General features: G+C 30.3%; 1 protein-coding gene across 5 annotated transcripts in view; it reads left to right on the top strand.

Annotated features, from left to right (window-relative positions):
• The window catches only part of LOC143226274 (ras-specific guanine nucleotide-releasing factor RalGPS2-like), an 88,381-nt gene that overhangs the window by 59,908 nt on the left and 15,377 nt on the right, over positions 1-13,096 (top strand). For 3 of the 5 annotated variants that reach the window (XM_076457036.1, XM_076457046.1, XM_076457030.1), the window contains exons 10-13: positions 351-551; positions 2,048-2,083; positions 4,493-4,599; positions 11,690-11,756. In XM_076457036.1, the coding sequence (XP_076313151.1) occupies positions 351-551; positions 2,048-2,083; positions 4,493-4,599; positions 11,690-11,756 (411 nt within the window). The remainder of the gene's footprint in view (positions 1-350; positions 552-2,047; positions 2,084-4,492; positions 4,600-11,689; positions 11,757-13,096) is intronic. The other 2 variants (XM_076457064.1, XM_076457057.1) reach the window with 1 other exon arrangement.

Raw genomic sequence — 13,096 nt, 5'->3', positions numbered from 1 at the left:
ACATGTTATGTAACTTGGATTATACATTATTTTTAAAGAAATAACAGTTTATTATATGAGAGTAAATGTTTCATTACATGCATGTAGACATTATAAGGATACTACTACTCTTCAACAAATCATTTGAGAAAAGTTTTAAGTTCTTGTGCAAATGTGTGAAGTGTAGTCTGTCATTGATTTCATATATTTTACAACCTAAATAATATATAATTGATTTCACTTTGTGTTTAGATACTTTGAGATTAATACACTTGATAATCTATTTAATTACCACAAATTTAAGTTTTATCTCCTTCAGAAAGTGTGGAGTTATCAGTAATATTGTATTTGATTTCTTTTCATTTAATTAGAGTTTCACTTAAATTAGAACCACCTGATGCTCCTTCCACCATGAGTCATTCTCGTGAAGACTTGAGGGTGTTGGAAAGAGAAAGAAACCTTCAAGTTCCAGGGGTCATGTATCCTGGCTCATCTGGTTCAATGCCAGGTCATGGTCAAGTGTGCTCCAAGTTTGTTCCTGGTCATAGAAAAGCTCGTAGTTTGGGCACAAAGTAAGGTCAACATTCTTTCTTAAAGAACTGAATGTTTTCCAAAAGACTTTTAAATATGTGTTTTATTGAATATTGTGAGCTGATCAAGCACAAATATTGTATAGATTATAAAAAAATTGTTAGATTGCATTACTGATTTTTTTTACTTTAAAATAAGTATTAAAAGTGAATTGTGTTATTTAATGTCGTTGTGTATACTTTAAAATTATAATGACTATAAGTAAAAAATGAGTCAAATTTTAATTATTTTTCTAGTCTATCATCACAAAACATTTTTAATTGTAATAGTAAATGATTTTCTGAACCCATTTTTGGCTATTAATACTACATTTATGTATAGTATGTCATACCATTTAAAGAAATTCACCAGCTTTGAGTTTACTTTGTAGATAATGTGTTATTTTGAAGTGCACAAATTTATTATTTACAGTTTCAAACAAGATACATGTTGTATTATCTGATACATTAAAAAATATTTCACAGTAAATAGTAAAACAATAATGTAATTGAAACTATGATATGCATTGAGGAATGTACACGTTGTTTAGGATAAATAATTGTAATTTCCTATTACAATATACAATCATTCTAGAAAGAAAATAGATGAATTTATATTCAATTTGTATTTTTATGGTATTTACAAGGTCGTCAAATGAACCAAGAACATATAATATTTGGGCAGAGAAAATAACATAAATGTTACTGAAAATAAATGTTTGATATTCATTTGGGAGGATTTAGAAATTATGCAGATCAAAGTAAAAAAAATATGATTTTTATGTGTTAAGGACTTGTGTTAAGAGTGAAATACTGCCAAATTTTGTGAAGGTATACACACTACATTGAATGTTAGAAGTGTCAAACCTAAATGACCTTTAAATGAGTACACATAGCTAATCATATAGACTGACCCTGTGTTGAAATAGGTAGAAAAAAATTTATTCATATTATATATTATTTTTAAAGCTGACTACTACTAACTTGAATCAGTATTTTTTCAAAATTGTTTGCAGTTTGTGGTTTACTTGATTAATGATAAATGAATGGTGGTGATTTGTGCAAAGCTTGTTGTTACATGATATATTTAAATATTTGTACAGTAGCAAAAGTTTTCATTGTTTTTTAGTTTAAATACAAAAAATGGTTTTATGTAAAAGTGATATTTTACTATTAAGGCAGTAGACCTATGTTATTAAAATGAACATCTAACTGAGTCTCACACACTTAATTTGTTCTGTTTTAGTTTTCAGTAAACCTTTTTCAGAAAAATAATTATAACTATATTTCTATTCTAAAATCACCTCATGACTTACATTCTTTATTACATAAAATACTGGAAATTGTAATTTTCAAGGAATAAACATTGTTTTAGCTGTTTTTATGTATTACAAGCACCTGTGTTCTTTTGAATATTTCTTTTCATCCAATATCTTCATAAGAAATTACGATTGTCTTCCAGTTATTGAAACTTTATTCTCATTTTTCATTTTTCTTAGCATATTCACATCAGCAAGTTCCTGTGAACTGACAGCGTAAGTTTATTTTCTTAATGTACAAGATGTCATTTTTTAAAAATTGTTTCCATGAGTTTATACATTTCTAATAAAAACATGCATTGATTCATCAAATAGTTTCATTCTTAAATGTCATTGTGCAGTAGTTAAATAATGTTCTTAATGACTTACAGATTTCTTTAGCACATTTATAAGAAGAAAAAAGCTTAAAAAGTAGATATGGTAATCTTGTGTCACTGTCTTCAAAAAAAGAAAAAAATTTGAGTAAAGCATAATGTTAAATTTTTTTGATTAATTACCATGTGTTGGAGAAGAATTATTATCAGTATCTTTTAGGTTTTCAACAAGTGTTGTTACATTTCTTTGGCAGTTTGGTATTTGTATAGACAGATATTTAACTCTGTATCTTATTTTATTGTAATTCAAATGTACAGGTAACTAAAAATGTATGAACACATTATTGTTAGTGACAATAAAAAGATGTGTAAATGTTAGTCTGTATAAACTTATGCTTATATATATATATTAAGAAAAAGGTGTCTTACATGTCTGATTCATTTAATGAAGTTTAAAATTTTATCTCATAATCATCATGGTTTAACTAAGAGAAAATCTTTCCTTTTGACATGCTTTGAAAATGTTACAGCATATGTAGATTTGGTGTATCTGGATTATCACAAAGCATTTGAGAAAGTGCCACATAAAAGGCTTATAAAGAAACTTATCTCTATAGATGTAGGGAATATGTTAGAAAATTAAATAGAAGAGTTGCTGGATGGAATAAAGCAGCAGGTTGTTACAAGTGGAGTTCAGTCATACTAGGTTAATGTCATAAGTTGGATACCTCAGGATTCTGTCTTGGGACCTTTTCTCATTTTGATTTACACCAATGACATAGGTGAAGGAATAGTGAGTAAATTACTTGAAGTTGCAGATGACATTAAGATCTTGGGTTTTGCTAGTTGTGAAGAGGATGTTGCTGATTTACAAAAGGATTTAGATGATTTAATGAGTTTGGTAACTAATGGCATATTGGTTTTAATTATAATATATACAAGATATTGCATGCAGGCTATCATAATTTGAAGTATAAGTATAATTTGGATGGAAATAACTAACAATGTCATGAAAGAAAAGAATCTTGGTGCAATGATTGATCATTCTCTTAAGCTATCCAAGCAGTGTGGTAGTGATAGTGCAACTATGATTTTAGGTTGTATCTACAGAAATAGTTAATACAAGTCTAAAGAGATTATAATTTGATTGTATAGGTCACTGCTTAGACCCAATTTAGAGTATTGTCTTCAGTCTTGGGCTCCTTCCCTTAGAAAAGACATTGAATTGTTAGAAAGGGTTCAGAGGAGGGTTTCTAAAATGGTACCTGGGATGGAGGGGTTGTCATATGAGAAGAGATTAAGGTCCTTAAAATTTTCTTTTGAAAAATGAAGAGTAAGAGGGAATCTGATTGAATTGTTTAAGATTGTAATTAACATTACATTGTATGTTATAATTTATGCTTAACATTGAAAATTAAAGAACTAGGGTACACAAATATAGATTAAGGATGGCAGCAGGCATCTCAACCTAAAACAATTTTATTTTTCAAATAAGGTGATTAGCCTTTGGATGTTGTGGAAGTAGTAAATTTGAGTTAGTTTAAAATAAAACTTGATATATATGAATGATAAGAGCTAGCTTTAATATTTTATTTAATAGTTATAATTTGGCTTAGAAAATGGGACATCTGAGATTAACCAGCAGCTCCCTTGTTGTTCATAAACATTGTTATATTGTCTGCATTGTAGACTAGTAACTTTATATAATTGTAGACAGCCTCTTTTTTTAAGTAGCCTCGTAACATTAGAGAAAAGTGTGCTATCATCTGAACAGCCTAATAACAATATAAAATATAGTAATAGCACATAGAGTCTATTCTTCTGATGGTTCTGTTCTACCATTGAAATGGATACTTAATACTTTAGATCCAGTATTTCTTATATTAGTGAACCAGGTTGTAGTTTGTTATTGAAACTTTATGCCATTTTTCACAATAATCATAAAAGGAAAATTTAGATATGAGTGTTTGAGTATATAAAGACGTTTTTTTTGTTTTTTACCAGAACATGTTCTGAATATTAATTTAATCATGTATTGTTTACTTAAATTGCAGCTGAAATTTATTGTGTGCAATATCATCATATCTAAAAAATACATGGGAAAACAAGTATAGTTATTAAATGTGCCTTTAAATCCAGATAACCAGTAATATTACTTTGTATTGCTCTTTGTATAAGAGATTTAATCCTAGAACACTTAAAAGATAATTAATTTTGGTAAGTTGATGTTTGTTTTAGTACTAATTGATCTCAGTTCTTTAAAACCAGATGTTTAATTGTACATAAGAATTACACAAGAATCTTTTTACAGTCTTTCATCTGCAACTACATGTAAGTTAAGACATCTTCTTGATGATAGTGTGATAGAAATCTCTCCTTCAATGTCAAGAACATCGTCTTTAGGTCCAGAACATGCTGGTAAGGTTTTTGAAATGGACTTACGAGCTATAGCCAGTATGATTTTTTTTAGTTCTTTATTTTATCATAATGAATCACTGACAAATGATATTTACTTAAAATATCAAGATGCAGTCATTAGCTTTTATACAGTTTGTAATTCAATATTTACATGATATTTACTTAAAATATCAAGGAGATACAGTCGTTAGCTTTTATACAGTTTGTAATTCAATATTTACATGGTGAAAAAGATGAAGCTTGTTAAAAGAAAACATGGGTATTCTGACTTCATTAATAACATGCCCAAAAATTAAGATGCTGACTAGTTTTAAAGTCAGTAATGTACTCCATTGCACAGATCTTTTAAGATGATAACTTAGCTCTACATACAGTTCAACTATCTTCTTTGCACATCTGCCAGAGATTTTTATATACCACTAACTAGTCTTGAGGTAATTCCCATCAGAGTTCATTATATTGAGATTTGCATCATTAAAGACACTTTTGTTTTTGTTTTCTGTGGTTATTGTTTCAAAAACTTTAACCTTTATCACAAATTCTCAAATGACAATTATTTGTACTTAATCCTGTGCAAGTGATATTGTTCACACTCAAACCACTTCTACTATGGCTGCTGGAGGTGAATTAATTGTTAGATCTTTGAAGGCTCTGTACAAAATATTATAGATTATGATGTGCTCACTGTGCCTCCTACTTCATTCCCATTGGCTGAATTTCTTTCTCTTCAGTGAGAAGTGATATATTAACGCTTTTTGCATTAGGTATACCTCTAAATCCATTTCTGCACAAGTCACTGAATTACATTCAAAATTAAATTAAACAGCTTTACTATTAATTTATTTCAATGAAATTAACATTATATTGTATATTATAATTGAAAGTGTAATGTTATTTAAGTGTTAATTCCTTTGTTTCAAAAGAAACCTTTACAAAAATGCTTAAGCTTCAGTTTTATTGTCATGAGACTTGCAAGCTATGAAAATTCTCAACTTTTATACTCACTATCTTGAATCAGATAAACCCAGTCCTTTAGATATGCATCTAGACAATAAGTACATTTACTTACCCTACTGGCATATATGTTCCAAAGTTCTTTGGCTGAATTTGGTTGAAACAAGAGATAAATTTTTCTAACCCCTGATTGGGGCCATGGCCACTTTCCATGTGTAGCCTTGAGGTTTACTAACTACATGCACTTGTTTGATGTATGTGTTTGTAATTATTAGAAAGAGCTCATTTTATACATTTATATAACATAGTTATTTTGATATTAATGCTCGGTTGTTGTGGTATGGTAGATGTAACTGCAGCTAGTATAGTTGGCTGCCTTGTCCATGATAATATATACAGTTTTTTTATCTTACCGAAGTTATAGGTAGAGAGACATTTTAAATTGCACTTAGGATTTACTTTTATATCTTAGTAAGTTATGTATCATTTATTTTTTTAAATGCATAATTAAAAGGTTTAAAGAATTTTTCTTCAATTTATCTCGAATCTTTTGCAATTTTTCTGAAGGCTTGTGCTCCTATGCCCAAAATACTATAATTCAATCTCAAGGGTGTTCTTGACTTGTATCGAGATGGATAATAAATTGTAAAGGACAGGAAAGGAAAATAAAACGTTAATTAAGTATATGTGAAAATGAAAATACAAATATCACCAACAGAACTTTTAAGATATTTTGCAGAAAATTAAAAGTAATGTACATTTTTCTGTTTCTTAATCTTAAACATTTTATTGAACTCAATGACAATGATATCTACAGTCATTGATATGGTAGAGAAATTAATTATAAACATTTGAGATTCATCTAAGAGATTCTGGAGGTTATGCAAATAAAGCACAGAAACTCTCAGTTGAAGCAAAGTATATTTATACTTAAAATGAAAAACCACCTTCCACTCAAACTAGTTGGTCTGAGTGCAAATAACTACAAATGATAAAAGCATTACTTTGGTAAGAAAGGTTAATTAAAACAGTTTCATTCTCTGTGTACAAGATACTTGTAATTTTACCAGTTTTTTGAGGGTATGTTGAAAAAACCTGTGTTACCCTATGTATTGTTGTGCAAGTATTCTTCTCCAACAGGGATCCTATAAATTGCAAAAGAAGTAAACTATGACTTTAATCTGATATACTTTTGGTAGCCCTTAACCTACCGGTTTCTTTCTTTATTTCATTCTGAGGTAGGCTCCTATCCTTATATTTCATTTTTTTACTGTATGATTCATAGGGTTTACACTGTCTTTTCTCCTTCCTTATTAATAGAATTTATACTGTTTCACTTCTCTGCTAGCTTCCTTCTTGTGCTTGAAAATGTTGTCCTTTTCACATTTGTGACTCCTTTTGCCCTAACTTGCAAACTTTTTTTCCTTTCTCTAAGTTTCTGTCCTTCCTTGGTATTTATTCAGCAAGCTTGGGGATCTTATCTTGAATTCAACTTTCTGATTTCCCATTATTGAATTTTAGTTATTTTCTCCCTACTGTCCTGTACTTCCTCTTCTAACTCCATCTTTTGTCTGATGCACTTCTTCATGCTTGTAGTGGGTTTCTTTTGACAGTCTTTTTTTTTTTTTTTCTTGCTATCATGGCCTGTTACACTTCTTCTGTTGTATCCCTCTTTAGTTTGTTCCTCTGCTATTGGGGTTCATTAGCTTGAGTTAAATTTCTCTTTATTGTATTCCTGTATACTTGTTATTTATCTAGCTTTCTTTCTTTAATGTATTTAGTAATGTTCCCTTTCCCCTGTTGACTTGGACTGATGTTAGATGGTTTCTATCTTCATTGATTTTTATTAGATTTTTTACCCCTTTCCCTACCACGTGCTTTACTCTTGTTTCTTATCCACATCAGTCTATTTCTAATCTTCCAGTTTCAGATTTCAGGCTTTCCTTTTTTTGTTATCCTCTCTATAACAGAAGTCTGATTTATTGCTGTTCTTGTTGGTGACTATCAGACATGTACAAATCTGTGAGTGCCCATCTCTTTTCTTACTTCCTTTCCTTTTTTACTCTCTCTGACAATGTTTCTGGTTTTTTTCACTCAGTCAATTCCAAAGTAATTTCTTGCACCAAGAAATGTGTCTGGAATTTACTTAGGTATGAGTAGCCATAATTCCTTACAATAGGTGTCTGTGACTTGTTGATAGATTTCAGTAATAAACAAACAACATATAGTCCAGTTATTTTTAAATAACATGTTAATGGCATTCAAATATATATACAAATGATGTTACATAGTTAATCACAACAGATGTATTCAGAACTTTAAATAATCATCTCTTTTCATCTAAGTCCACATAGGCACATAATTGATAAGACAAATTATTCTCCCACTGCTCTATTGTTACTATACGTTGGTGATTATTTCACTTATATTACACTGTTAGTTATAACAGTTGTATCTAGATCTTTAAATAATTGTCTCATTTTGCTAAAAGCCCACACAGTTTGCTTAATTACTCTAAGACATAATTGACAAGACAGATTATTATTCTCTACTCTGTTGTCCGGCACAGTCTGCAGCAATTTCACTTTTATGGCTAAACCTACAAACACACAGTCTAGATCTATTTGACTATATCTCTCTTGCTAACTTTATCCTTCTCAAACAACATTTTTATGCATATTTATAGACAGCAAAATTTAGGCTGAGAACTGTCTTTACAGTATAAGAAAATATGAGGTAATAAGACTTGAGAAACACACAGAAGATTCTGTAGTGATGTGATACAAGCACCAAATCACAACAGTAAAGTTACATAATGTATGGTTTTTATACTGTTGAGTAAACAAAACAGAGAGAAACTAATATTTTAAAAATTAACTAAATTTGACACTAGTACTTACTGAAACAGAAAGTCATAAACTTCTGGGTCCAATTATGCTTTTTTTTTTTTTCTAGAATGACTTCAAATTTGACCTAAAACTATGTTGGTAGCAATTACTATCATTTCGATGTATATACCATGGATACTTCTTACATCTTCTTTCTCTGCACTTATGTACTGTTCTCCATGGAGCATTTTTTCCCAACCTAAGACTTTGACTGCCCAGGAGGAAAACTGTGCTTCTCTTCTATCTTCATTCCTTTGTTTCTAATCTATTTGTGTTGTCTCTGTGTTCTGTGTGGGTTATTTGGCATGCCCTATCAGACCTCTTTCCATTTGGGGGGTCTCCTATCTCTACCCCATAACTCTTCTTTTCCCAGTGATCTCTTGCCCTCTACCCTTACTGGATGGTGCTGTTGACTCTTGTGGTTGGTATATTTATCTCAGGATGTAAATGTTCCAGATTATTTCACATTTGTTCATATTCAGTTCATCATTTTTCTCATTTTTTGTGTCTCTTCTTTCCTGACCCTAGAACAAGATTCTCCAGTCAGGCATGTGATTCACACTCTACATATTTTTCTCTTCACCCTTTGGCTATCTTATCTCCTGTTCCACAAGTCACCAGATCACTGTTCTTCAATCATCCAACTGTCTTTGAGAAAAATACATACATATTCTATTTCAGAGCCTTTTTTTTAACACCTAAGATTATTTCAGGATATATTTACCCAGAATCCGCATTGAAACAAAATAATAGAAAGAGCTTGTACCATCCATCCTGGTTTTACCAGTGCCAACTTTGAGATAAGATATATCCTTATGGTATACATATTTATCTAATTGTCTCATCCAGACTGTACCTATTCCATGGACTATATCAGCACTGTATGAAACCATATTGCATAACTACAGTAGCTGGAGTATGTTGGATAGAGTTGAAGTGTGTACACATTGTATGAAATACAACTACATATCTAAAATTCCCTCTTCCTGCAGCTGGAGTCTGTCCAATAGAGAAATAGAGACTGTTCAGTAAAGTCAAGGTGATTGCATACTATCCAAACTGTACTGCATAACCAGTGTGACCTCCTGCAGTTGAAATCTGTTTTATATAGTTTCTTCAGTAGAGATGAAGTGAACACACGAGGTATGATTTGAATACTACCAAACCACAATATACATTGGTTCACCAGCTACTTCTTGTGTGTGTGTTATTCTCATTTCACCTATCCCTGGGATACTTTCCTCTTCCCTCTTTATTTTCTGGACAAAGACTATACCCTGCTTGAGACAGTTTGCTGTTTCTCATGGTGTGCCCCTACAGAGCATTTGCCATCATATGTCAATCTCTATGGACTTGTCTTTAGGTGCTTTGTGAAGAGAACTCATCCAGGTCAAACTTGCACCAGCCCCTCAACCAATTTATTATACGATTCCAGTTAAACTCTGTGCAGAGGTCGTTTATTGTCTTAGAAAATGTATTTCTTATAATCTCCTCCAAACGTCCTATCCACCTCTGATACACATCTTGTTTTTATTCTCATGAAAAAATGAAATTACCATGAGTGCAAGTGCATAGGGGATTGTTGTACAAAGAGGTTGTATTGTTTTCTTATTGATGGAGGGATTTTGTTGCATGATGGTGTTCACATACACCATCACAAGTCACATTGAATTGTGTAAAATTAGATTGTGTGAAAAGATGAATTTATATTGGAAACATTTTCAGGTTGAAAAAAACGTTTATGGAAGTTTAACTTTAAAAGAATAAAATGCTTACTTTTTCAAGCCAAACTATTCTAAGTGTTTATATTTTCTACACTTTGAAAGCCTATTTCTTGCCTCTACTTTTATCTAAGGTGGAGCATCAGTGCATTGTAAATGAAAATTAATGAATCATCATGAAATCAATACAGGATTATGGAACACTTAAACTGTTTTAATTATATCTTTATTATAACTTTAAAAAGAAACAATATTTGCAATATTTCTTTTTGTTTTGTACTAAGCATTTATGTTAACAACTTTATTACAAATAAAATTTGATGTTAAAATAGCTGTGTAAGTTCCTTGTTAACTTTTTTAATTAGCATAAGTATTTTTTACATGAATACAGTTAAGTATGTATAAGCTCCTTATGTTATAGTTTACACAGCAGCTATTTGTAACTAATATTTTCTTACACTTGAAATAAGGTTATATTACAAATGTTTTTGTTTGAGTAACATTATATTACTTAATTACAATTACATTTTTTTACCTGAAAGTGTTTTATGATTAAAAAATATATTAGATAAAATTTTAATTGAAAATAAAAACTTACTGAGATGTAGCTGAAAACTAGTTTCATGCTATAATAGTTTGTTTTAAGGTAAAGAAAACATTTTTATTTTGTCTGTTAAATGCTCTTATCTGTTTGCTCAATCAGATAAAGTAATCACCACATGAAATTAATATCTAAATGTATATAAAAATTATTTTATTAAATACTCAAAACAGCAAAATAATTCCTTGATGATACACTCAGTTATATTATAGTTTTCTTGTCTTTGGAAGATAGTTTAAATTTTAGTTCAAGTTCCATGTGTGTAGTTTTGTTCATAGTTCAGTTTTGATTATACATATAAAATCACAAGAAAAGACAAATTGTGTGGTGAAACATTTGAGTATACATTTTTTTTAGTTGAGATATTTTGTATAGTACATGAATATTTTCTCCTAAAAACTTGCTATTTTCATCTAATCTTGGAGAAAGATGTAATTATACAGGTAGATAAAGAATTTCCTTACCTGTTTTCACTTTCAATTTTACATAATTGAACAAAAAAGGTCTTGAAATCAAATCACCTTAGCCAGTTTCTGTAAATTGTAATTACACATTTCTATGAACATAAATAGAGTAAGTTTTAATGCCAAAGTAATTGTGTGCTGTTGGTTTGCAGTAGTCAATAGTGTTTGAACTTTTTTTAATAAATGAAAGAAGTTTCTGTTTCAAAGTTGTCAAGTATTTTTTAATTATTTGTAATGTTCTGTTATGATTATGCATTTCTTAAAATATGCAATGAGTTTTAATGCCACTGAAGTAATAGTTTTATTTTAAATAGTTGGAATTACATTTTGTTAAAATCTTAAATACATCAAAAATAAGTTAAAAATAATATTTATTATCTTAATAAACCAAAAGTAAACTTTCTAGTTTTTTTACTTTTAAATTAATATTTGAAACAACCATGTTCTTATTTTATTTTATAGAAATAAATAATGGTTTAGAATGCTTTGATGAATGCTCAGACTATTTCCTTCCAATGATGCATACTAGGTAAGTTAACTTCTTGTAGCAGTTGTGCTTCATTAAATATATCATTAAATCTAATTGAACTGAAATCTTGCTATGTTAATCATGTACCTGTGGTATTCAAATATCACATGTTTTCCTAAGATAACAGATATGTCAAACACAATGTTTTTTTAATTTTTTGTAGTATTTTCACATAGTACATAGTAACATTTGCATTGTTTTCTGTTCCAAAATTTATTCAAATAGGCTTCAGCATAATTGTATTGTGTTCTACATTGCTTTTTGTACATTTGACAGCTTTACAACTATATCATGATCAAAGATGCCTCTTAATACTAGATATAATTGTAATTAGTCAGCTTTAGAGAGAATGTGGATTTTCAAATTGAAAAGGAGACAGTGTGAATCCTCCTCCCACTGTAGGTCAGAAGTTATCTTCCCAACACCACCAGATCTTGTACTGGATTAACCTACCAAGTACAGTCTGTCATGCCCTAGCCATTTGATACAGATGTAATTATACAGGTAGATAAAGAATTTCATTTTAGCTTTTTCCACCATTCTTTCTGTGGCAGGAGATTCTACATGTATCTTTCTCCTGAAATGTAAATTCCAAAGATTTCAGTGGGACTTGATACCAGACAACTCTAATTTTTTCTCTCATTTCTTCAATGAGCTTCTTACAATTTCCATCCCTTTATACATAACTTACTACCACACTAAGTGAAAAATATACCTGGCACAAAAGTGGTGTGGTCTTCCACATTTGTTCCTCTCCTACTAAATGTTCACACTGCATAGATGTTCTTTGGATGCTTTTAAAGCATACTTGTCTTTTTCCCTTGCACAAGCCCCTCCACTATTTCAGTGTGAGATTATAGCTATTATGTGAATAGAAGGAAGGTACTATTTCAGAAGTTACTATTCTCCTGCACTGAAAATATATTCCTGATAGTTAATTACCTATTCTCATACTTGCAACCCTTTCTTTCAACTACCAGTGCTTAATTTCTGCCTGATGTTGAAACAAATAGAGGGAGTAACATGTTAGAAAGGTGTGTTGCATAGCTGTTGGTGAAGGGTTGTCACATGATAATTTACATAAGAAGATGCATACATTGATGGTGGGGTAGATGGGAGTTTCAAGGCTAGTGGCATGAAAATATTTTCTTATATATAGAGTGGCACTGCACAAGAAAATCTATTATATAAGTAGAGGTAAACATCTATTAAATATACTTTCAGTGTAGGACACCTTCTTCCTATCATTCCCTGGATGTTGGTTTTCCGTGGATATGGTGTGTGACTGAGTACCTCTTTCATATCATAAACTGGACAATACATTCCTAATACTGCCTTGT

The sequence above is a fragment of the Tachypleus tridentatus genome, chromosome 1 (assembly GCF_004210375.1).
Source record: "Tachypleus tridentatus isolate NWPU-2018 chromosome 1, ASM421037v1, whole genome shotgun sequence".
Lineage (NCBI taxonomy): Eukaryota > Metazoa > Arthropoda > Merostomata > Xiphosura > Limulidae > Tachypleus > Tachypleus tridentatus.
Note: the sequence above shows the minus strand (reverse complement) of the source record. Positions and strands in the feature narration are given on the sequence as shown.